The 24,977-nt window shown below is 52.8% G+C and overlaps 6 protein-coding genes across 6 annotated transcripts, besides 1 other annotated feature; 3 read left to right on the top strand and 3 right to left on the bottom strand.

Annotated features, from left to right (window-relative positions):
* Positions 1-444: part of a sequence feature (Protein overlapping with rRNA (APUU_30790A, BCS22565.1) was converted to a misc_feature.) that runs on past the window's edge.
* Positions 445-1,579: 1,135 nt separating this feature from the next.
* On the bottom strand, positions 1,580-2,809 carry APUU_30789S (putative secondary metabolism biosynthetic enzyme; the record flags this gene model as incomplete). The annotated part of the gene is made up of 1 exon (XM_041701921.1): positions 1,580-2,809. One exon carries the CDS (start codon positions 2,807-2,809, stop codon positions 1,580-1,582), a length of 1,230 nt encoding a protein of 409 aa, XP_041554758.1.
* A 424-nt stretch (positions 2,810-3,233) lies between these two features.
* Positions 3,234-4,241, top strand: APUU_30788A (sulfotransferase family protein; the record flags this gene model as incomplete). Its single annotated transcript, XM_041701920.1, has 3 exons — positions 3,234-3,354; positions 3,408-3,687; positions 3,737-4,241. The coding sequence occupies 3 exons, from the start codon at positions 3,234-3,236 to the stop codon at positions 4,239-4,241; spliced, it is 906 nt and encodes a 301-aa protein (XP_041554757.1).
* A 389-nt stretch (positions 4,242-4,630) lies between these two features.
* Positions 4,631-6,300, top strand: APUU_30787A (uncharacterized protein; the record flags this gene model as incomplete). The annotated part of the gene is made up of 2 exons (XM_041701919.1): positions 4,631-4,766; positions 4,823-6,300. The coding sequence occupies 2 exons, from the start codon at positions 4,631-4,633 to the stop codon at positions 6,298-6,300; spliced, it is 1,614 nt and encodes a 537-aa protein (XP_041554756.1).
* Positions 6,301-7,307: 1,007 nt separating this feature from the next.
* On the bottom strand, positions 7,308-8,843 carry APUU_30786S (MFS transporter; the record flags this gene model as incomplete). The annotated part of the gene is made up of 1 exon (XM_041701917.1): positions 7,308-8,843. One exon carries the CDS (start codon positions 8,841-8,843, stop codon positions 7,308-7,310), a length of 1,536 nt encoding a protein of 511 aa, XP_041554755.1.
* An 837-nt stretch (positions 8,844-9,680) lies between these two features.
* APUU_30785S (uncharacterized protein) lies at positions 9,681-11,249 on the bottom strand (the record flags this gene model as incomplete). Its single annotated transcript, XM_041701916.1, has 3 exons — positions 9,681-10,186; positions 10,247-11,040; positions 11,098-11,249. 3 exons carry the CDS (start codon positions 11,247-11,249, stop codon positions 9,681-9,683), a joined length of 1,452 nt encoding a protein of 483 aa, XP_041554754.1.
* Positions 11,250-12,384: 1,135 nt separating this feature from the next.
* APUU_30784A (non-ribosomal peptide synthetase) lies at positions 12,385-24,824 on the top strand (the record flags this gene model as incomplete). Its single annotated transcript, XM_041701915.1, has 2 exons — positions 12,385-17,463; positions 17,520-24,824. The coding sequence occupies 2 exons, from the start codon at positions 12,385-12,387 to the stop codon at positions 24,822-24,824; spliced, it is 12,384 nt and encodes a 4,127-aa protein (XP_041554753.1).
* Positions 24,825-24,977: the final 153 nt, after the last annotated feature.

Here is a 24,977-nt window from a genome sequence, read left to right as displayed (position 1 = left end):
ATAACCGGAACCATCACCGCGTACCGGGTGACATATCTACCGAACCTAGGGGGCCTTCAGCTTGATGAACTGTCCAATGGTACATATTCCTCGCTGGAACCTGGAACGCCGACACCTGCCACCGGAGGAAAGGGAATCACGGGTGAGATCAGAGTGAGTCCCGACGGCGACTTTCTCATTGTGAGTAACCGCCGTGATGCTCGCTTCAATGGAACCACAGACCAGTATCCACCGGATGGGACTTCGGACTCGATGTCAATTTTCCGGATCCGGCAAGACCTTGCTGGCAGGCTTGACTTTGTGCAAGCCTCCCCAGCGGGCGGCTCCATAGCCAGGACCTACGATTTGAACGCCGCGGGGAATTTAGCAACCGCTTTGTTGATGTCCCCCTTTAGCAAGGCGACTGCGGCCAGTATAGCGCTGGCCTTCATTACTTGGAAGTAATCAGTGGTGCTAGTTATATCGCTTGGCATGGACCTGGCTGCTGCTGAACAACATTGAGCAGATATAGTGGCAGCCCGTGAGCGAATACCTGGGAGTCCTTGGAGTCCTAGGGATAACGGAATGTTATTGTCCAAGTGTGCGGTCGTCGGGGCGGAAACAGACATTGTCACCACAAAGATGGCCCAATCCGAGCGATACATCTGCCGACAATCTTGGCTGTAAAACGTCGGCCAGTGAAAATAGGGCAGCCTCAGTGCGCCAGCATGTAGGATTTGGCTTGATGCCCGCTAAGGAAAGGAGGAAGGCCTACGTGGGATATAAAGTGTGATGGAAAGCTTGCATTATACTTTTAATTTCTTCCGGACCGATTATATCTTCGTACGGTAAATACAGGTCGGAAGTGATAGGAGTATGAGAGATGGTTTCATCGTTCAACCCTGGGCTGCTCGAGGGGTCCGAAGGCTCGCTTTGCGGGGCGACTGCGGGTTCAGAAATATCATTCATGGCAGGGTTGGGGAGTATTGGTATAGTAGGGCGCTCAGAGCCGGCTTGGGGTCTCGATCACTCGCGGTCTGCGCTCGACGCCCCGGGGGCTGATCCAGTTGTGAGTATAGGAGCGTAGGGCAATAGAGCTTATAAACAAAAGGTCATGCAGCCGCTCACTCCTCATCGCTTAACTGGCCTGTTGTATGTGCACTCCACTGATTGTTTCTCGCAACGTCCCCAGGTCATGCCTATGATACCTGGCGAGCACATTAATTATTATCTATCAGTTTCGTCCTATTATTCAGTTAATCTGATTCCTCTACAACTTAGGCCTAGTATCTCAGGATTCTTACCTAGTCGGTGCTACTGATCGGCACACCTTTGGTACAAGCATCTCAGAGACTCCTACTAGTATAAGACCACGATAGTCAGGGACTATTAGTAGATAGCCAATACCTAATTATACTAGGACTAAGTTCTTACTCCCCTCTAGATTAGGATAAATCTAATTATAAAATATAAATATACTTAGATTAAGAAAATCAAATATATTCAGCCCCATCTCAACTTTTCTAACTATAGAAGATAAAAAACCCCTAAATATATTAAGGCTCAAATCCCACCCCTCCCTAGGTTAGATATTTTACTATTACAGCTTAGCAGAGTATATAGCAGACACAACCTCTTTAGAAATTGCCTGCACCCGGCTCTCAGTAAACTTAATCACATCATGCCCATCTATCCTTATACTAAGCGGCCCTGCCAGCCCCTTAAACTGCGACGAGCGTTGACAATCGAAATCCCAATCGTTCGTACATATCTGGAACAGCTCCGCCAAAAAGCACTGTTCGACGGAATGATCAGAGCAGAAAATAATTTTTGGAAGCTGTTGTGGGGAGGCAACTTTTCGGGAATTATCTTGCATAGCGCCTAGGAAATCGTCTAATTTGCGAGGGATATAAAGCTGGGCCCCTGCGTGCACGATTCCAAGAGACCCAGCGGCGAAGTGTAGTAAAGCGATATTGGCAACCCAATCGACAGGGACTTCGTCGAGGATATTCGTCCCACTTGTTCGGCCTTTGGGGGTATGGAAAATCATCGGGTCGGGGCCACTGGACAGGAAGATACGGACAAACGTGGATGCCGGGTTCGAGCCAGGAGGTCCATAGTGAGGGAACGGGTGACGGATAGCTGGGCCGATGATGCTTGGCCGTATGATGAGGATAGGGAGGTCACTGTGGCGATGCTGTAAGAGACGCTCCATGAGGTGTTTTGAGTGTGCATATGGCCAACTGTATTGGGTAGTGTTTGGATGGCCTCCAGTTTTCAGGATATGCTGCAGTTCCTGTTCAGGGTCTTGTTCTGCAACATCGGTATATATCTTTTCAAGGACCTTGCCATCGGGCAGGAACGTGTTGACATACGCGGTAGACATTTGTACAAGAAGCTTCAGTTTGGGAAAGGAGGTGGCCATTCGTGCGAGCTCCAAGGAGGGAAGGCAGTTCTGCTCAATCGCTTCTGCAAGGTCATTGTTCAATGCGATGCTCGCAGCCGAGTGGAATATTGCTGTTGTATCATTGCGTACACTTATGAGGTCATGCTCGCTGAGGCCGTAGTTGGGTAACAATATATCCCCCAGGACGAACACGATCTTCTCAGTCGCGAGAATAGTATTTGCACAGTTGCCCATGCTCTTCTTCCATTTCGCTATTGCGTTTTCTTTGGAGCCACGACACAAAGTATATATCTTCTTCGTAGGAAGCTGTACCGCAAGTTGATACAGAAGGCATCCTCCCACACCACCAGTGCTACCGGTGAGGAAGATGGTCTGCTCTGCAAATGATTGAGCGTATTCGAAATTGCATTGAGGACTCGTCATGTTGGGGCGACAATAACCGCGATGGGAATGGGAGATCAACTTGCGTTTGAGCTGGTAAGAGTTGAAAAGGGGTGTAAGGAATATTCGTGTATTTGAAGGCATTGACGATCCGATCTGTGTACGTTGATAGCAAGGATAAGTGTTGATACCTCTGTTATGATCTGCATGGCTGAAGGCGATCTCCACATCTCAGCTCCGGATTTCCAGAATCAGGGACCGACAAATACCTGCGTGATCTCAGGATCGGCGGAACTATTTATCTCAGTGGAGATACTATACGAACCAGCGATCTGACCATAGGCAAGCACGGATGAGCTGTGTCTCGTCTACGGAATATAGTCGAGAATAAATACTGCTCGACATTATCCGATAGAATAGCCCATTATTATCCACAAGCAGCTTGTTTTCTCAATAATAGCCCGTCATGGCAACATACAAATTCCACGATGTTGTCAAAACAGTCACCAGAATCGATCGACGACATGGTAAACGCCAAGTTCCCATGAAAGTCCTAGCGCTCGGTCTCTGCCGGACGGGAACTGATTGTGAGTTCTGCTTCTTTGGCTTGTGGGATCAAAGGCTGACGACCCTTATGCAGCATTGAGGCAGGCTTTAAGGGCATTGGGTTACAATGACACATATCATGGCTATATGGCAGCCCTGGAGAACCCTCGTGATTGCGAGCTGTGGTATGAAGCACTTCGAGCGAAATACGATGGCATTGGAAACCCTTTTGGTCGGGAGGACTTTGACCAGCTGTTGGGCAACTGCCAAGCTGTGTGTGACTTTCCGGCTGCTGCTTTCTCACGAGAGCTGATAGAAGCATACCCCGAAGCCAAGGTTATACTCACGGATAGGGACATCGATGAATGGCACAGGTGAGTTCATTCCCAGAACAAGTCACAAAGAAATGTTAACCGTCAATAGCTCTGTACAAAGGACCTTCGAACCACTTCTCTTCCATCCCCTATTCGCAATAATGCAGTTCCTGGAAAATGTGTTTGTCATGCACACGCGCTGGTTGCGACCCACATGGACAAAAATATGGACGCACTATTTCCAGGGCAACTTCGAGGCAAACGGACGCAAGGCTTTCGAGGCCCACTATGCCGCCGTGAAGGAAATGGTACCCGCCGAGAACTTGCTGGTATACAAGGTTAGCGAGGGTTGGGAACCACTATGCAAATTTCTTGGACAATCTGTTCCACCGCAACCGTATCCCACAGGGAATCATGTATCGGTATTCCAGCAGCGTTTTCGAGATGCGATATTCTATAACGGGAAGGAGATGATTGAAAAGCTAGGGAAGATTATTTCGATCTATTTGTGTTTCAAGTGGCTGTTGAAAGCCATGAAACGGTCGTTGGTTGGTTCGGTTGGCCTACGGATGATAACCAAGTTTCTTCTGTCCCGACAGAAACCGGTCCAGTAATTGTGGTCGGGAAAGCATCAAGGAGTCCGCCAGTGGTGAATATCAATTGGTGTACTCTGAGTATAATCCAACAGTTCCATTATTAGTTTGATCTGCTTTGAGTTCCACTGTTGAGCTCCACTGTTGAGCTCCACTGTTGCTCCACTGTTCAGCTCCACTGTCCAGCTCTATTTTTCAGCCTTGACATCCTGCAGCAGCTGATATTTGTATTGTGGCTTGAGCCCAAGTCTCCCAACCATAGGTCAGCGGGACAGGGTGACCTTGCCTGTAAAACAAGTTGCCCTGTACAGATACAGCGGGTTGAAAGAGGCAATACTCACACTACCCTCCTAGATTATTCTCAACAGGAAACAATAGTCTTGGAAGGAACTGATGTGCTAACCTACACCATGACAGCTCTTCAACACAACACTGACTGGAATGTATCCAGGTCAGACGTGTTCCTGATTGGAAGTTTGACGTTGTTATCATTGATGGCGGCTTTTGACGCTACAATTCTGATTCCCACACTGCCAGTAGGAAACGGTACCTCTATGTTCCCATAGGAGATTGGTGACTGACATCTCCATATCAGACTCTAGCACAAAGCCTCAATGGAACCGCCAGCGATACATTTTGGGCGGGAACTTCATTCCTTCTCGCAAACGCCGTCTGCCAACCAGTCATCGCAGCTATCTCCGAAATCTTCGGACGTCGGGCCCTGCTTATCATCATGATTCTGGTGTTCTCCCTTGGGACGGCTCTAGCATGTTCTGCGCACGCTTTCCCGCAACTCCTCGCAGGCCGCTCCGTACAGGGTATTGGCGCAGGAGGAATTTTCTCCATGGTGCTGGCTATATTCACAGATCTTATTCCTCTTCGACTGCGACCAAAGTATTGGGCTGCGATACAAGGGGCTTGGGCCGTGGGAACGGTCGTGGGGCCAGTTATCGGCGGCGCATGCGCGCATCCTCAAACGTGGCGGTGGGTTTTTTACATTAATTTTCCACTGTGTGCTATTTCGTTGGTGGCTGTTCTATTGTTGTATCGGCCCGAAGGGTCTTTTGGCACAAGGACGCAAGAATCATTTCTAACAAAGTCACATCGGCTCGATTTCGTTGGTTATGGGTTGTTTCTGGGCAGTACGACCAGCTTTTTAATCGGAATTACATGGGGAGGCGTACAGTACAACTGGGATTCCGCACAAGTTATTGTTCCAATAATCCTAGGATTAGCAGGGATCGCCTTCACAATTACATGGGAGAAGTGGGGAACGGAGAGTCCTTTTCTGCCGATTTGGATTTTTGAAGATTTTCGAACGACAGCAACGTATCTTGGTGGGATGCTCCAAGGTTTAATTGTGCGTTCGGTCGCGCAATCCATCTTGCATTTCCAGAGAGCAGAAAATACTGACGGACCATTCCAGCTCTTTGCCGAAGCGTACTACATCGCTGTTTACCTCGAAGGCGTGAAACTCTTCGACCCCTTGAAAACAGGCTTAAGTAGCCTCCCCATGACCGCCGGCATGCTTCCAGTCTCCGTCATTGCCGGAGTCCTCATGACACATACAGGCAGGTACCGATGGTGTCTATGGATCGGCTGGCCACTTACCACACTCGCATCTGGGCTCCTCGTCCTCCTCAAATCAGATACCAACACAGTTGTCTGGGTGATACTGTTGATTATAGCGGGTATAGGACATGGTTTCCTTTTGGGCCCAGGGTTGTTTGCTGCGCAGGCTTCTTGTACTCAGGACGATGTTGCTGTAGCGACGTCACTATATAGCTTTTTGCGCAGCTTCGGGATGTGCCTTGGTGTTGCTACAGGAGGCACGATATTTCAGAATGTGCTGAAGGGTAATTTGAGAGATGATGGGTTTCCCGGATGGATTGCGACGGACGCGACGGCATATGCGCAGAAGTTAAGAAATATGATGGATACCGGGGAGAAACCATTCATGAGGCAGATGATTCAGGATGATTTTGCTCTGGGTTTTCAGGCGGTTATGGTCTTGTTGACGGGTGTCGGGGCTGTGGGATTTGGTCTAAGTCTTTTTGTTAAGAAAAGAGTTATGAATTGAGTCTTATCTCTTGATATATTCAACATTTTGTTTTGTTTAGCTTTGTAATCTAAATCAAAATTCCTTTCGCCCTGATTCATAGACAGAACCTCGTTGATATAAAGTGATTTTTATAGTGTTATAGACCCACACTGTAGGAATTAGCAGGACACTAATAACTAACTAATGTGGACCCGAAATATATCACGTGCAAGGCACTTAGGAAAAGGCTGCCAACTCACCAGAACAAACTATACTAATATAAAACTATTCAGTAACTAGTTATTCTATAAATATAAAATATATATACTATCTCTATCTTCAGTTTCTATCTATAACAGCGGTCGCAGGCATGTCGACGGCTGCCCAGCAGGTTAAGTAGCGTACGTTTTGTGCGTGAAATACCCTGATTTTGTACTCTGTATATAGACTCTCTAGACAGAATATCTAGATCTTATATATTGCAAAGGTGGCACGCGTGAAGCAGGGTGCCTGTTCTGGTTACCAAGGCCAAGGCCACCGATCGTCATAGTTTAATGCAGATTTTGCCACTACACCAAGGAGAGGGCCAGTTCTGACTAATGACTCCGGTAGACACTAAAATGTCAAGACCCGGCTGTACTTTGTACTTTGTAGATCACGGCTGAGCGGCTCTATCAAACTTAAAATCGGTCGCGCCCGAACCTGCGTGAACTGATAAGCTATGGGCCTGCCCTTATATATAGAGGTACAAGATCTTCTTGAGCCGCTGAACTCTGGTTATTTGCTATGGCTGTTTATGGCAGGAGGTGTTTTCTGTAGTGTGGGAAAAAGGACTTTCATCAGCTTATAATAGGTATATTATATTATAGGTATATTATATACTCGGGGAGGGTTGGCGCTTTCACTAACCTACGTAGCTCAATAAGCGGGAAAGATTTATGAATAAATATATTAAATGGCTTTCTCCTTCTTCCACCCATACTCTATAGAATTTCTTAAACCTCTTGTTAAGGGAGAGAGCACACCTCCCAATCCCTAAGAATCAATCACTCGTCCCCATCCCCACCCTCACAAATCCCAGGCTTCTCCTTGCTAATACCCACACTCGCACCCGCTACACCCGCCATAACCACCGCCGCAAGAGCAAACGGCAGCCCCATCCACACCCCCCCTCTTCCAAACCCCTCCACAAGCAGCGCATTCGCCACTAGGCCCGCCACGCTCGAAACAACAATACTCAGCATAAGCGCCGCGCTATAAACGGTACTCACCTGGGCCGGCTGCACCGCCGCACCAAGCAGGCTCATCAAGAGGCCCGTCGTGCAGCTCCCGCACGCCACAAGCAGCAAACCTGCAGCTTCAACTGCTAATCCCGGCGCCGCTGCAATGGCCAGGAGTCCGCACGCCGTCAGTGCAATGGATGAGATGGCGTAGCGGCGGTCGCGCGCCCAGGGCGTCCATCCGCGCGGGTCGGCGATGTACCGCGTAACAAGGGGGAGGAGGCAAAGGACGACGAGACCCTGGGTGCCTTGGAAGAGGGAGAGGAGCACGTTCCCGCGGCTGTAGGGGAGGGTGAATTTTGTGCGGGAGTATTGAAGGCCGATCATTGTGAAGAGGTCTCGGGCGGCAGTTTGGGGGGCGAAGATGCCGAGGAGGAGCAGTGCTTGTTGGTTTGAGGTGAGTACGCGAAGGGAGGGAGCGAGGGCCCGGGAGATGCGGGCCCAGAGGGAGGAGGTGGTGATTTTGGCGGGGGGTTCTGAGGACGGATCTGATGCGATCGCGGGTGTGGGCGAGGACGAGGACGAGGGACCGCCGTAGTCAGCCCTGAAGCCTAGAGTTTCCGGAATAAACGGCGTCAGCAGAAAGGTGCCTGCAAAGAGCGCAGCCACAGCCAGCAGTAGAACCGTCCAGGCGTGGCCCTTCTCCATCAACGCGGCGCTGATAGCGGGCCCACAAAAGCCCGCGAGCACGTCGGCCGCATGGAGGAACAGGAAGATCTGGGCACGCTCCGCGGGGGGTGCCGCGTCAGTGACCATGATATGCACGAGGCTGGAGGTGACGGCGTCCCCGCCTCCAACGAAGAGAAAGGCGCCGGACAGCCAGACCCAGCGCAGACTCGCGAACCGCCAGAAACACACGGCCAGCACCCAGGCCAGCGCGGCGCAGACGCCCGCGCCGCTCAAGACAAGCACGCGCTTGCGACCGATGCGCTCTGCTAGGAGGCCGTACGGCACCGTGCACACCAGTGCGGCGAAGACCGGCACCAGTTGCTGGTAGCCGCGGACGAGCGCTAGCTCTTGCTGAACTGCCTGCGCCTTGCACGGATCGATTGTCGTCGCGGAGACCCCGGTGGGAGGTGACCGCATCGTGTAGTAATCACCGCAGATCGCGTGCTCTATGACTTGTGTTAGTGCTGCGGGCTGGAGGTTATCGCCCAGCATCATGATGAATGCAAAGACGCAGAGCAGAGGCGTGACGCGCCGCTGCAGCCTGGACGGGTTCCGCTCGTCTTTGGGACGATTGGAGAGGAGGGGGGTGAATTCAGAGGCATTGTCAATGCTGGCTCCCTCCATCGAGGTCATGGTATTGCTGGCTCCCGCTCAACAAGGAGCCGCGAGGGTTGACAATGGTGATGGATGGATCTTGGGTTGCCGACTTCAGGGCAGGGGAGTGAGAAGCGAGGTTGGAACGCCTATCTGAAACACCTGGTTAATAAGTTACTTTGCTGCCTAGGCAGCTTGACCCCTTGTAGGGGCAGGGGGTTATCGGAGGCAGCGCGCTATCAATGTTGAGAACTTGGGCCAGATGGCACAACAGGGCAACACTACTAAGTACTAAACGGACGCTCATCCCCCGGTAGGCTACTTCAGTACTTTGGGTCGATCAAGAATGGCGGGATCTCCCGCCATTTGCCTCGCTAATAATAAAGCCTCCACTTGTGGCGCCATTAAGGCCCTCTGGCCTATAGGAACATCCCCAAAGATCTGAGGCTTTTGGGGCTCCACTAGCAGACCAGGGAGGGTGCAGCGAGAGTGCAACAAAGAACGGAGGAGAGCCGGATGGAGTGGGCTGCCCGAAGCCTGAGTCTGTGATTGTCTGATTGACCTGCATTCGTAATGCCCGGTCGAGAATACAAGCTCTCTCGGCAGGTCCTGTAATATCGTTTTACGCGCTGGGAACGATCAACGCCAACCCGCATGGAGGCTTAGCATAGCTTGTCAGCCTTGTCGATCCATTCACAGGTGAGCTCGTCGAGACGTCTGCCAGGGTTCAGCCATGTCTCGGGTCGTTTCTGTTTCTTTGAGTCTTTAAAATTACTACTTGAAATAGATCCGCGTTAGGACCCACTGGCGAAGTCTTTTATAATCGAGAAAGAGAATACTTGGCACTAACAAATATTAAAGATACCGTACTGTAAATCAACCCTCTCTGACAGCCGTCAGCGCCCGCATCCGCTGCGGGTGGACAACCACCAGGTAAGGCGCGGGCAACGCAACAAGAAGCACAAAGCCCAACAGGGAGTTGCCCCAGCCATACCCTAGCCGGCCGTACATATACGGGGCCGCCACCGGCATGAAGGCGCCGCCTACATAGCGGAGGGGCAGCACGGCGGCCACAGCCGACGCCGAGCGATCACCAAAGATATCCACAAGGTAATTCATGATTGGAGTGGTGCTGCTGGAAAGGGAGAATCCACACAGCAGCGTTGCCAAGGCCGGGACTGTCCAATGCAGCCGCTTCTCCACCGACCATCCGTACAGGAACAGGCCGACGGGGAAGGCCACCATCGCCGGGAGGATAGGGATCAGGCGATTTTCAGGGCGCGGGGGAACTGCTTGATCTGGCTGTTTGAAGGAAAACCCGCGGAGGAGAAAGTAGTCGAGTGTAAAGCGGCACATGATTGCACCGCTCAGGGTGCCGATCGCTGCGAGTGCCAGGTTAGACGGTGACCAATTGACATGAAACACTCGAAGGAAGTAATTACTCATAGCGATGTAGATCAGACCCGACTGGCTTTCCGAGAAGCCGTAGGCTTCTTGAAAGACGGTGGCTAGCGTCGCCGCGAGGAGCGAAATGTAGGCAAAGAGGAGGGCCAGGTACAGTCCCATCAGCACGGCGATTCGAGACTGGCTCAGTATGACAAATGGGCGTACCGCGAGGAGGGCCAGCGCCTTGACCGTTGTCATGCCCCACCCTTGAAAGTACGTTTGTCGCGGAGTGACTGCTGCTGCTGCTGCTGCCCGGTCACAGCGTACCTTGCGGCGGATCACGGGCACGTAGGTTTCCTTGAGGACGACGGCCATGTTGATCGCGAGAGTGGCGCTGACAATCGCCATCAGCCAGAAAGTCCAGCGCCAATTGAGGTACTGTGTAATATAGCCGCCCACAATGGGGCCCACGGCAGTGCCGAGGATGGGAATCAGACTGGTCAGCGACATGGCGGATCCCCGCTCTTCTATGGTGAACAAATCGCCTGTGATCGCTGGGTTCAGGCAAATCGACGAGACCGATGCCCCTGCGAGGAACCTGAACACGATGACCATAGCGAAGCTGTTACTGAAGCCCGCAATCATCGTGAAGATGAGGAAGGTGAAGTTGAAGAAATGACAGATGGGCGCGCGCCCCAGTCTCTCAGACAGCGGGCCAATGTAGAGGGGAGCGATGATTTCTCCGAGATTAGGCACGGTAATGAAGAACACTGACAGGAATTCGTCGTAATTATTGAACTCTTGGGCCATTGCAGTGCTGGCTGGTGAGCAGATGACCAGCGACATGTTCCTGGATGCTTGCTATCAATACTGTTATATCTTTCAGATACTCGACGCAGGAACGTACACCATCAGGGACATCAGGGACAGAGCAATCAGAATAAGCCATTTCCGTGTCTTCGACCAGTTCTGCGGCAGCAAGGGATCGGTGGCTTCCAGATCCTGAATCACCGGGCTTGCTTCTTTTGCGACCCCTGCGCGGGTGGCCTCGAGGGTCATCTTTGGTGGCAGTGTATTGATAGTACCACTAGAAGACTGGCTGGATGGTATGACGGACTTTATCAAATTCGTTCTGTCAGACCAGAAGGATAGACTGGGAGAGAGAGAGAGCTGAAAGGGACTGAACGAAGAACTAGAAGCCTAGAGACGCGGCCCTCAGTACAACATCTTTTCATGCTAGCCGACAGTGCCATTGGATATTACCCACTACTCTGTCTGACTCCCAGTCAAACTCTGGTCCCCGAAGGATTCCAGAGTTACATTCGGAGTGGGCCAAGCTTCGGTACCTAGATGATTAGCGCATGCCTTTGTTAGATCTAGATCATCTACCTACTGTAGTAGATCAGCTGTCAGTCCCGGCTAAGTGGTCCAAAGCCGCTACGCTGTACAGAGTGCCTAGGTATCGCAATCTCTGACCGGACTATTTCAGACCCATACATCTAGTAAGCGAAAGGAAATGCCCCGTGCACCCTGACCTACCGCTAACTTGCCTTGGTGCACGTATGCCTTCTAAAGAAGGGGTCGCTTGTCCCTATACTCTGCGGTAACCAGGCTGTTTAAACCCCACTTACTTTACCTTGAGTACATTATACAGTATACGGTGAGGTGGATCTATGTGAACTGGATAGATCCCTGTCCGCAGTGTTTTTCGTGATAGTCCACGGTGGGTACACCATCATGTTTTACTCGGTTTACACCGGAGGAACGCCCTGGAAGATCCTGGAAGTACGATGGACACAGGACGTTGCCCCAAACCAGAGCGATGACTGGCTGATCTACCACTTCGTATTGGCATTCAAGATGCATTAGTCTCAGAATGGTGTCAGCACTCGAAAGCTCAAGGACATCGCGCAGCATACTAGGTTCTTTCATTTAGCCCCATACAGATCCCTACTGTAAAAGGGCAAGTGACCAAGGAGGCATGTTTGGTGCAATTCAAGAACCCGCCATTGGAAGGTTGCATCAAAACAAATAGGGCAACTTTTCCATCTTGACAAGGGAGACGGAGTGGCCGATGGCGCCAGCGGTGGCTCTTGGCAAATGCTATGTATAGTAGGGCTCTTCGCGCTGGACATTCGGCGAAGACTCATACATCTTACCAGATAGCAAGACCAGAGGGCGCTCATCTACCATTATGATTATCTTGCCGCAAGTGACTGCCCCGGTAGAGCCCATATCTCTGGCGAGTCATGCCTTCTTACCGGGAGACTCACCCACGATTCCACACGCAGCTTTTGTCAAGAACATATCACGCGATCGTGCCTTGGCTAGCTCAGGCCCAGACAAGCCCAAGGAGAGGGTTTTCATCTTCGATAAGGCTATCCCGGAGTTGGGCTCGGGGATCTCAGCACGTATTCATGTCTGCGCAGCTTTGGCTATCCTCCTGGCTTCGCACGGATGTGCAGCCCAGCTGAGCGTAACCGCTCCCATGTCCGGAGAGCCTCTCGATTCTATCCACTTGCCTGTCACCTGGAGCTCACATCTGGGGATCCTACTTGATGAAGTCCAAAACAAGCTTGCGGATTGTTCTACAAAGACAGCCAACAAGGAACAAGAGCACGAGATGACTTGTCTGGTCACCATCACTCGAGGACAGCCTTTCGGTGGGAGAATTCTGCTCCAATGTCACTTGAAAGAGCAGAGAGTTTGCATCAATACTGTCGGTCACCACAGGCCAGGAGATAAGGCCATTTGCATCCAGCTTATGAGACAATACGAGTCTCTTCTCCGCCAAGTTTGCCTACCGGGAAGCATTGCAAGGCCCCTCGTGGACCTCAAAGTCATCTCCATCCAAGACCTCAAGCAGATATGGACATGGAACGCCCACCTTCCGCCGAGCATTGATGTCTGCATCCACGAAACCTTTATGAAACGAGCACGGCAGCATCCTAGGCTCATGGCTGTCGCAGCTCACGACGGCGGCCTGACATACGACGAGTTGGATGACCTCTCCACCCGTCTCGCTCAGCTGCTCATTCAGGACGGCATCCAGCCCAACAGCACCGTCTTGATTCTCATTGAAAAGTCCCGATGGGTCCCCGTGGCCCAACTGGCGGTCATGAAAAGTGGGTGCGCTTCGACAGTGCTCGATGCCTGCCTCCCCTCCCAGCGGCACCACTCCATTGCCCAGCTGGCCCAACCCTCTGCCATCTTGACCTCACCCGCTTGCGAAGAAAAGGCCAATGCGTTGGCCGTGGGCTGCCCTCGGATTGTTCTGCACGAAAGCTCGAGCCAACATTGGCCTAACGCTCAGCCGGAGACCCTCCCTACTGTCAGCCCTTCCGCATGGCTGTACATCGTTTTCACCTCCGGGAGTACCGGTACGCCCAAGGGCGCCATTATAAGCCATGCCAACTATGCCAGTGCGGTTGCCCACCAGCAAAAGCGGCTTGATTTCCGAGAGTTTGATCGTGTATTTGACTTTGCATCGTATGCCTTTGATGCGGCCTGGTGTAACATGATCCATGCATTGATGATTGGAGGGTGCCTGTGCATTCCATCCGAGGACGAACGCAAGGCCGACGTGGCTGCAGCGCTTCGCAAGTACGAAGTCAACTACGCCGTCCTGACGCCCTCGGTGGCATGGTTCAGCGCCGCAGAGCTCCCGGACAGTCTCCGAACATTTCACTTCGGCGGAGAGCCGCTGAAAGTCGCCCTGGTTAGAGAACTGTCGACGCGATCAGCCATCATCAACGCCTACGGCCCTGCCGAATGTTCTACCGTTAGCACGGCCATTCTCGCCGACCCGAACGACCCGAACGACCCAACAATCGGCACGGGGCTCGGTGCCTGTACCTGGGTCGTGAAGGCAGATGGAACCGATCTAGTGCCTGTTGGAGAGATAGGGGAGTTGTGGTTGGAAGGTCCCATTGTCGGCCAGGGTTATATGGGCAGCCCGGAGAAGACTACAGCGGCGTTTGTCGATAGCCCACCATGGCTCCTCCGGGGCTGTCTCAATCTCCCCGGCGTGAAAGGGCACACCGGCCGCCGTGGGCGTCTCTACCGCACCGGTGACCTTGTTCGATACAGGAAAGACGGCAACCTCGAGTTTGTCGGCCGCAAAGACTCTCAGGTGAAAATCCGTGGTCAACGTGTAGAGCTGGGCGAGATCGAATACCACCTGCAGCGTGCTTTACCTGAGGAGGCAAAAGCCGAGAATGTTCAGATCATTGCGGAAGTAATCAAGCCGGATGGGAGCAACGTGCCAACACTTGTCTCTTTTGCTTTCCTACACGCCAGCTCAAGAGCGTCGTCGTCATCTGATGCGGACTCCATCCTCCACGGTTCTCTCAGGGGCATCGAGGACAGGCTCTCTACCGCGGTGCCCCCCTATATGATCCCCTCGGCCTTTTTAATCATTGAAAAAGTGCCCATGACGCCTACAGGCAAGGTCGACCGTCGACGCGTCCGTGAAGATGGTGCGAAGCTGTACTGGCAACAGCTGGATTCCCAACCCCAGCCGAAACTGACAGAAGTGTCCGAAATGGAGGGAAAGCTTCGCGAGATCTGGAGCGAGATACTGAACCTGCCCGTTGCGAAGATTGACCTGAATGCGAACTTTACACGTCTCGGGGGCGACTCCATTACAGCCATGCAGATCGCTTCGCGCTGCCGCTCACAGAATGTTTCTATCAAAGTCGCCGATGTCTTGAGGCTCCAGACTATCCGACAGCTTGCTCAGGCGAGTAAATTCATCAGCGAAAAGGTGACCAGGCACAATATTGCAGTGCATGACGGCAAGCCCTGGCCTTTGACGCCTATTCAAGAGATCTTCTTTGCCAATAACCCGAACGGGGTGAACCACTACACCCTCAGCTACATCGTCAAGCTGACTAGATACACCACACATCGAGAGTTACTTGACGCGCTGTTAGCCATCACCACTCGCCATGGCATGCTCCGTGCCCGCTTTCGCAAGGTCGCTGACGGATCGACATGGGAACAATATACTGCGCCCCCAGGACCCAGTGAGTTCCTCCTCCAAGAGCATGCCTTTGTGACCCGCTCAGCCATGCAACTTGTCGTCAACGAGCGACAAGCCAGTCTGGACCTTGTCAATGGCCCCGTCTTTGCGGTGGATGTTTTTAATGCGCCTAATGAGGCACAGACACTCCTGATGAGCGCACACCATGTCGTAATGGACCTCGTTTCCTGGCGAATTGTTTGGCATGAGTTAGGCCAGTACCTCTCAGGCACAACGGACATGCCAGCGCCTGCATTGTCCTTCCGACAATGGTGCAGCCTGCAGCAAAGGGAAGGCGAAAACCTCGATCCAGCTGCGATTCTGCCCTTTAACCTCCCCGCTCCCGACTTCGACTACTGGTGTTTAAGGCCGGGCGAGCAGTACTTCAGGGACTCGTCCTTGGATGTCTCCATTATTGACGCCGAAGCAACTGCACTGCTTCTTGGCCCAAGTAATGATGCATTACGAACAGAGATCCTCGATATCCTCGTGGGGACGCTCGTTTTCTCCTTTTCTCAGATATTTCCGGATCGTCGCCCACCTACGGTGTTCCTTGAAGGCCATGGACGAGAGCCCGTCGCCGAAATGGATAGCTTAGATCTGTCGGAGATAGTAGGCTGGTTTACATCGATCTACCCGGTTGACCTTGGAAAGAGATCGGGCAACGTGTATGATCTCATCAGGCTTGCCAAAGATGTCCGCCGCAAAGTGCCTGGTAAGGGTCGGCCTTACTTTGCCTGTCGCTTCTATAGTGCCAAGGGGAGGAAAGCTTTCGAAGCACACAAGAATGTCGAGCTGATCTTCAACTATCGAGGTTCGTTTCAGCAGCTGGAAGATGCCAGGTCGATGTTCAAGATTGAGGACAGAAAGGAGCGTGACGTGTCAATCCCAGGTGACGGTCCTGACTACCTGCGACCATCGCTCGTGGACATGAATCTAGTTGTCCAGGAGGGTAAGCTACAAGTGTGGACGAGATTCCATCGGCGCATGCGGAATCAGGAAGCAGTCGTTCGCTGGGTGAACCTCTACGCCACGAGTCTCAGCAGTGCCGCGCATGAACTCGCGAGCCTGCCTGCCAGCTTTACACTCGCCGATTTTCCGTTGTTAGATATCTCGTACTCTGGCCTCCGGAGCCTCCTCGCCGAGCAGCTTGCAAGCAATGGGATCGAAGAAAGTGCCCTGCGAGATGTCTATCCATGCACGCCCGTCCAAGAGGGTATCCTAATGAGCCGCAGCATTGGGGCAGCCTCTTATCACAGTGCCTCCGTCTGCCAGGCATTGTCGAACAGTTCTTCAGTAAGTGCGTTACGACTCGCATCAGCTTGGGATACAGTGGCGCGTATGCATCCAGTTTTCTCTACGGTTTTCGCGACCCATCCCGAGACCGGTCGATTTGTACAGGTCGTGCTGAAGCAACATAACAAGGCCTCTATTTACCACACTTCCGATGCTGTCGACAGTTTACGACAGATGCCGAGCACTACAGGTTCATCTTCGCAGCCTGAGGCTTTCTTCACAATATGTGAGGATGGCAAAGGTGATGTTGCATGTCGGCTTGATATGACCCATGCGCTTATGGATGCCCTGTCCCTGCCCGTCATAGTACGAGACCTCGAGCAGGCATATTTCAGCCAGGCTATGACACCGCGCACACCATTCCGAGACTATATTGAGCACCTCCAACGCACACCAGCCTCGGACCGACTACACTACTGGAGAAAATACCTTGCGAACGTCGAGCCCTGCCTGATGCCGGGTGATATGCCATCGAAGCATCCAACGTCCGAGTACAATCAGCAGTATGCATGGGTTACCCTCCCGGCTCCTGCGACAGCTTCGATTGCCGAGATATGTCGAGAGAAGGGACTGACTCGTTCTGCATTTCTCCATATGGCCTGGTCGCTCGTGCTCGCGTATTTCACGGGGAAGCGCCAGGTCTGCTTTGGCTATGTTTCGGCGGGTCGTGACTATCCGATTGACGGTATCGAGGAGATTGTTGGACCACTCATCAATATGCTTGTTGCACGAGTTGATCTAGACCAGTCGCTGGATACGACCATGGAAAGCATTAACAATTACCATATCGAGCATCTCGAGAACCAGCACGTCTCCCTCGCAGACCTTCAACACGATGCATCCGCCAAGCAGTTGTTCAACACAACCATAACCGTGCGGGAAGCCCGCCGCAAGTCCACTGGGATTGATGGGGATATGCAGCTTGTCGAATTACTAGAGGAGGACCGCCACGAGGTAAGCTTTTGCGCACCAGATATCCCGAGATGATCACCGGTGGCTGATTGGAATAGTATGATCTTGTCTTGGCCGCCACCATCGACAATGCCGACACAGAAGTGAGCATTCAATATCGCACGGACTTTATGAGCTTGGAGAATGCGCGAGAAGCCCAAGACGTTTTGCAAAGTGCCATTGAATTTTTCGGCTCAAAGCAGGGTCGTTATGGCCAATTTGGCGCCGCAGCCCTCTCTGGTTCATTGTATGATGCGTACTTCAATAGCACATTCGGCATCGATGAACGCTCCGCTCTTGAGGAGTGGAATTCGCATCTCAACGGTATTGAAGCTAGTGCCAATTTCCCCTCAGACCCTAAGCCGTCGCACAAAGCGAGTGCCACTTGCTCAACATCATACGAGATTAACGATTTGGAATGGTGCCATGACTTTGATATGGCAACGCAAGTTCTCGCATCATGGGCCATCTTACAAGTGTGCCACACAAACTCAACCGACGCTTTGCTCGGTGTCTCTTCTTTGCCTGCTGCCTATGAAGATATGCACACCAGAGGGCCCAAGCCGATGCGGATCAAGGTTGCCCTTGATCAAACCCTTTCCTGGTACCTTGACTCCGTGCAGTCATCTCTTAAAACATGGTCAAAAATACCACAGCTTTCTACGCATAGGTTGCGGAATCTTAGCATGGCGTCGACGCTTGCATGCAATTTTCAGACTGTGTTGAGCGTACACGAAACTCCCGTGAGCATTGACGGCCTGGTGCCAAATGTCCACATTCCTGAAACCCGGGGCCTTTCTATTCGTATGATTCTCCATGGCTCTAAGTGCCAGCTCGCCGCGCAATTTCAGGACCGGGACTTGACTACCGAGGAAGTGACGCGACTCTTTTCGCGGTTCGAGACCGTGCTCCGCCAGGTTATCTCACCAGTCAACTATACCTCGGCCCTGACGGCCATTGATGTCGTTAGTGAGGAAGAACGCAGAACAATCTCATCCTGGAATCAAACGAGTTATGAAAGTGTGCAAGCTCTAGTCCACGCGATAATCTCCCAAAGAGCTCGAGAGCAACCAGACGCCCCTGCTATATCTGCTTGGGATGGAGACGTCACATACCGCCAGCTGGATCAGCTATCAGATCGTTTGGCATACCAGTTGGTTGAGATTGGCATCGGGCCGGATGTCATTGTGCCTCTCTACTTCGAGAAGTCTATATGGATGCCAGTCTCCGTAGTGGCGGTGATGAAAGCTGGCGGCGCAGGTGTGATGCTTGACAGCACACAACCGATCGAGCGGACTCGCAGTATAGTCAGCCAAGTGAACGCGAAGATTATTCTCGTCTCGAGAGAAAATGCACACTACGCGACCCAGTTCGAAGGGGTCAAACATCTCGTTGTGGATCGGACATCTGTAGACGCCTTACGGGACTTGGACGCAACCATTCCTCTACAAAACGCAGTTCAGCCGTCGAACATCCTCTACGTCTCCTTTTCGTCAGGTAGCACCGGGAAGCCAAAGGGTGCTTTGATCTCGCATTCATGCTTTGCATCCGCTATCCGGCACCAACAAGCATCTCATGGCTTCAGTCCTGGTCAGAGAGTCTTCGACTTTGCTTCCTACGCGTTCGACGTTAGCTGGTCCAACATGTTGCACTCGCTTACCTCGGGCAGCTGTCTGTGTATACCTTCAGAGTATCAAAGACGCAATAAACTGCAGGACTCTCTTCGGGAGAGCAAGGCTACTTTGCTCGATGCAACGCCTTCAGTCCTGCGCCATCTCAACCCTGATGACCTTCACGACCTGGGGCATGTCATTATGAGCGGAGAGCCTTGGTCCGAAGAGGACTTTGGGAATTGGATCGATACAAAGAACGTGATGAACAGCTACGGGCCACAGGAGTGTACCGTGAAGGCCACCCTTGTTCGCGTAGTACGGGGCATGACGCCGAACTCCATTGGCGTGGGGTTAGGGCTAAGAACCTGGGTGGTGAGGGCTGACGGCAGCAACCTCCTTGCGCCAATAGGCTCTGTTGGCGAGCTTTGGCTTGAAGGGCCGCAGGTGGCTCGTGGGTACATTGCGGATGAGGCAAGGAGCGCCGCTTCGTTCGTGACGAGGCCAAGGTGGACGCAGCCTAGTGGCCAGCCATGCAGGTTCTACCGGACTGGGGATCTCGTTCACTACGAGCCCAGCGGGGGCTTGGTCTTTGTCGGCCGCAGGGACTCACAGGTTAAGATCCGCGGGCAGCGCACGGAGCTTGGAGAAGTCGAGTACCACGTCCAGAAAGCGCTTCTTGCGGCCGACCTTCTTCGCGCTCAAGTCGTCGCCGAAGTGATCAAGCCCCGGAAAAGTGACAATGCAGTTTTAGTCGCCTTCCTGAAACTGGACAGCGACGGGGGCGAATCGTGGCACAGACTTGCTGGCATCAATGAACGGCTCGCAACGCTGATCCCGGAGTATATGGTTCCGATGGCCTACATCTCGATTGACGAGTTTCCTATGACTGCTACCGGGAAGATACACCGCATGTGTCTTCGCGAGACTTACGCCGAGAAAACGTTAGAGCAGCTGGTTGCACTGGACTTACTCCATACATCTTACCATCGAGCTCCGACCAGTGCCTCCGAAAAGCTCCTGCAGGAGCTGTGGGTCGAGATTTTGGGCATTGGTCCAGAAGCCATATCATCCGAAGATAGCTTTCTCCGAATTGGGGGTGATTCAATAGGAGCAATGCGGCTTGTCAGCGCGCTACGAACACGAGGCTTCGCTCTTACTTTTGCTGATATCTTCCAGCAGCCGAAGCTCAGTGCTCTTGCGAAGCTCCTTAAACTGGAAGAATATTCCCAAGAGACTAATGACTCCTCGCTGAAGCCTTTCTCGCTACTCGAAGGGAAACTCGCACGAGACGAAGCTACAGAACAAGCTGCACGTCTCTGTAGCTTAGAGCCTGCAGCTATCGAGGACATTTTTCCATGTACCCCTTTACAAGCTGGGCTTCTGGCCGAGACTGTGCGACGCCCCGGGAGCAATGTTCTCACAGAGACACGGATGCTCAAGAAGGATATTGACCCGTGCCGTCTTCGTTCCGCATGGCAGATGGTGATGCAGGCTCACCCTATCCTACGAACCAGAATCGTCGATATGGGTAAGCAAGGCCTTGTCCAGGTTATTGTCCGCTCTGGGTATGGATCCCAGGACATTGGGAACGCTGTATTGGGGGCAGAAGTTGGCCTTGGAACTCCTCTTCTCTTGTATGAGATCTCCGAGACCTGCTTCTCATGGACTATCCATCACGCGCTTTACGATGGATGGTCAATGCGACTTCTGCTTAACGCCCTTTTCGAGTGCTACGAGTCCGGAGCCATTTCTAATGCTCCTCCCTTTCAGGCTTTCATCCAATACAATGACTGTCGCAGCCAGCAGGCGGAGGTTGAAGGTTTCTGGAAGGCACAGTTCGCGGGCTTCGGTGCACAAACATTTCCCGTCCTTCCTTCAAAGACCTACAGGCCAAGATGCGATGAGCATTTAGAGCTTGAAATCAAGGACATTTCTCCCGATGGAGATTACACGACACCAACCAGGATTAGGGCCGCATGGGCAATACTCCTCTCGGCAATCACAAACTCTTCGGGTGCCTCCTTCGGTGCAACCGTGTCGGGTAGACAAGCAGATGTCTATGGTATACAAAATATGACCGGACCTACCATGGCCACTGTGCCTTTGAGAGTGACTACCGAACGCACCAAAACAGTCGACGACCTGCTTCAGCAAGTGCAGTTGCAAGCGGTCGAGATGATGCCTTTCGAGCAAGTTGGCATCCAACGGATTCGGCGTCTCAGCGAAGATTGTAATCTTGGCTGCCAGTTCGGGTCTCATATGGTCATTCAGCACGGAAGCCAGAAAGATGTGAAGGATCGACTGTTTGAACCAGCTGCTGTGGCCACGGGGAGTGGTCCAAGTCCCTTCAAGCTCTACGCTATCTGTCTCGAATTCGTGCTTGAACCGAGCAGCATCCGTCTCCAGGCCAGTTTTGACTCTGCTGTCATGCCTCCGACCTACTTCTCCCGGCTTATGGCTCGATTCGAGAATGTGATGAGACAGCTTTCCTCGCCAGAGGCCCTGAGGTTGCCACTTGCCCTCCTCGATACAAGCAGCTCGAAAGATCGACAGCAGATATGGAGCTGGAACGACATCAATCTAGAGGAATCGCGCGAAACAATCCACGAAATCTTCGGCACGGTAGCTGCAAGGAAGCCTGGGGCACCAGCAGTGTGCTCATGGGACGGCGACTTTACGTATTCCCAGGTGGATGGTTTGTCTACTCGAATCGCCCATGAACTGCTCCGGGCTGGTCTGCCGCAGAGTGGCCAGCGCATCGTACCATTGATCTTTGAAAAATCAAAATGGACATCTGTCTGTCAGTTTGCGGTCATGAAGGCTAATGGCACCTCTCTCGCGCTTGACGTGACACTTCCCGATGGCCGTTTGACGACGGTTCTGAAGTTGGCTGAGCCCCAGATTGTTCTCGTTTCTGCTGCCGAAGAATCTCGAGCCCAACAACTGGCTCCTTCGACAGCTCGAATCATTGTCGTGAGTGACGCTGATAACCCTCGTCTGCAGCTTCTTCCCCGAGGCTTGAGTCTCCCGGTGGTCAGCCCCGACACTACACTTTATGTAGTCTTCACATCTGGTTCGACAGGAGTCCCAAAAGGTGTCATCATCAGCCATTCCAACTTCGCCAGCGCGCTCAAGCACGGACAGGCTGCGCTCCAGTTTGGCCCTCACACGCGTGCATATGACTTCGTGTCCTACAGTTTTGATGTCTCGTGGCTTAATGTGCTATACACACTTTGCGCTGGGGGCTGCCTGTGCGTGCCTTCTCAGTACGAGATCAAGAATGAACCGAAGGAGGCAATTTCTCGCCGGCGTGCAAACACCGCATTTATAACCCCTACGGTTGGCAAGCTTTTGCATGGCGCCGAATTGAAGGTTATCAACTATGGTGGCGAGAACCTTCCTCGCGACGAGATCGATTATTGGAAGGAACGCGCCACGATTATACACTCGTACGGCCCATCGGAATGCACGCCCATCTCAGTCTCTCACCTGCTCGATTCGGCACGCAGCCGGGTAATCATTGGGAAAGGGCTCGGCTCGCGAACGTGGGTTGTTGAGCCTGAGCATGGCAGGTCCTTAGCGGCCATTGGCGATGTCGGTGAACTTTGGCTGGAAGGGCCCATTGTCGGCCAGGGATACATGAATAATGCGGAGAAAACAGGGGCATCCTTCTTCCACAATCCCGAATGGCTCATGCAAGGAGCCCCGGGCTTTTCCGGCCGCCCTGGACGCCTGTACCGCACGGGTGATTTGGTCCGGTATGAAGAAGACGGCAATTTGGAGTTCATTGGGCGCAAAGACGCACAGATCAAGATCCGTGGGCAGCGGGTGGAGCTTGAGGAGATTGAACATCATGTCCTCGCTGCAATTGAAGATGGTGTTGCTGCCCAGGTCATCGTGGATATTGTCACACCCGCTGGATCATCCGAACCTGCGTTGATCGCCTTCATCCAGCTCACAACCCAAAAGATAGCTGCTGGCACGCCGGAAGCACAAACACGCGCACGCGAACTTGCAGCCTCCTGTAAACAACTCCTATCCACCGCCATGCCAAGTTACATGATTCCGAATGCCTATCTCATCGTGGACAGCATTCCTGCTACGACCTCGGGAAAGGTCGACCGTGGCAAGCTGCGACAAACAGCCAGGTCAATCTCGAGGGAAGAGCTTTTTAAGGGACACAAGGTTGACAGGCGAGCCCCTATCACTGTGGAAGAAGCCAAGCTCCACGGTCTCATTGTGCAGGTGCTCTCTTGGGACGAGGAGGCCTTTGGGATGGACGATAACTTCATCCAACTAGGCGGAGACTCAATCAGCGCTATGAGATTGGCTGCGCTGGCCCGCGAAGAAGGCCTTGCCTTGACGGTCAAGGATATCCTGATGCAAGACCGTATCTCTGACCTGTTAACCCCGAACCAGGGGTTAGAGCCTGGCGCTGAGCCTGTGGCCGAATGCTCGCGCTTCTCTTTGGTCCCGGCCGCGGATTCCAGCACTTTCGTTGAGAAAGACTTGCTGCCACAGATTGCACAGCGTGGTCAAGGTCGCGTTATTGATGTTTTGCCGGTAACAGATCTGCAAGCGACCTACCTCCACGACAACACTTGCGAACCCCGACGGTCCTGGTTCTACAGTTATATTGACTTTTCCGAAGTGGATGAGAAACGCCTCGCGGGGAGCTGCGAGCAGTTAGTTGCGCATTGCGAGATCTATCGCACTGCATTTGTCGAGTTTTCTGGTTCGTACTTGCAAGTTATTTTCGAGTCGTGGAAGCCCACCATCGACATAGTCGACGGCGTCCAATGCATCGAGGAGACATTCCATCGGGTCGTGGACGACGGCGTCAAGTCACCCGCATCTCTGAATGAACCTCTGGTACATTTCAGCATCATTCGACGTCATGATGCACACGCGAGACTCGCCTTCGGCATGTCCCATGCCATCTACGACGCCATCAGCTTTGGCAAGACTCTTGATATCTTGTCTATGATTTACAACGGCACTCCCCGGCCGAACATCCAGAGCTCCAGCCAGTACCTCGGCCATATTCAGCAATCCAAGACAGACAGTTATCCATACTGGCAGAGAACTCTTCGGGGTTCCTCCATCACCCGGATAGCAGGCACGTCGGCTGCCGGGCCGCTTCAGGATGGTCCGCCCACTATATATGCATGCACGATTCCCATGCCCACCGCTCCCTTCGGTATCACACATGCTACCCTTACCACCCTGGCTTGTGCGTCGGCCCTTCGCCAGATAACGGGCTCCCCGGACGTTGTCCTCGGCCGCGTTGTATCCGGCCGCGCTGGGGTCCCCGCCGCTCTACGCGACGCCGTGTTCCCATGTCTCAACCGCGTACCGGTCCGCGTCCAATTCACCGCAGACCAAAACCGAACAGAACAGTTGGCAATCCTCCAGCGACAGCAAGCGGAGAGCTTAGCACACGAGACAGTTGGACTCTGCGATATTGTGGCGCATTGCACGGACTGGGCGCGCGACACAAGGGACTTTGGCTGTTTGGTGCAGTATCAGAATGTAGACGAGCAGCCTGTCCTTGACATCCCCGGTGCGATTGGCCGGCTGGGGAGTAAGGAGATGTGGGATATCGTCCCTCTCGCGGCGGACTTCTTGCAGCTTTTTGCTATCCCTGGTGCTGACGGCACGCTTACTGTTCGGGTTATCGGGGGCTCTAAGTATGAGGATGGTATCATGTCCAGGGTGCTTGAGATGGTTTGCGCCGAGCTGGTGACTTGAAAGGGTTGTCAATAAATTCACTAGGCAGGATGCAAGGAAGCTCCAAGCTGGTAGTGAGAACCTCACCCTGTCTATTATGTACGTATCCTAACCTCACCCTGTTCTCACCCGCCTTCTGGCCACGTTGAAGCCATACACCGGCTGGCTGGTAGT

Source organism: Aspergillus puulaauensis, chromosome 3, assembly GCF_016861865.1.
Source record: "Aspergillus puulaauensis MK2 DNA, chromosome 3, nearly complete sequence".
In the NCBI taxonomy this organism is placed as follows: Eukaryota; Fungi; Ascomycota; class Eurotiomycetes; order Eurotiales; family Aspergillaceae; genus Aspergillus; species Aspergillus puulaauensis.
Note: the sequence above shows the minus strand (reverse complement) of the source record. Positions and strands in the feature narration are given on the sequence as shown.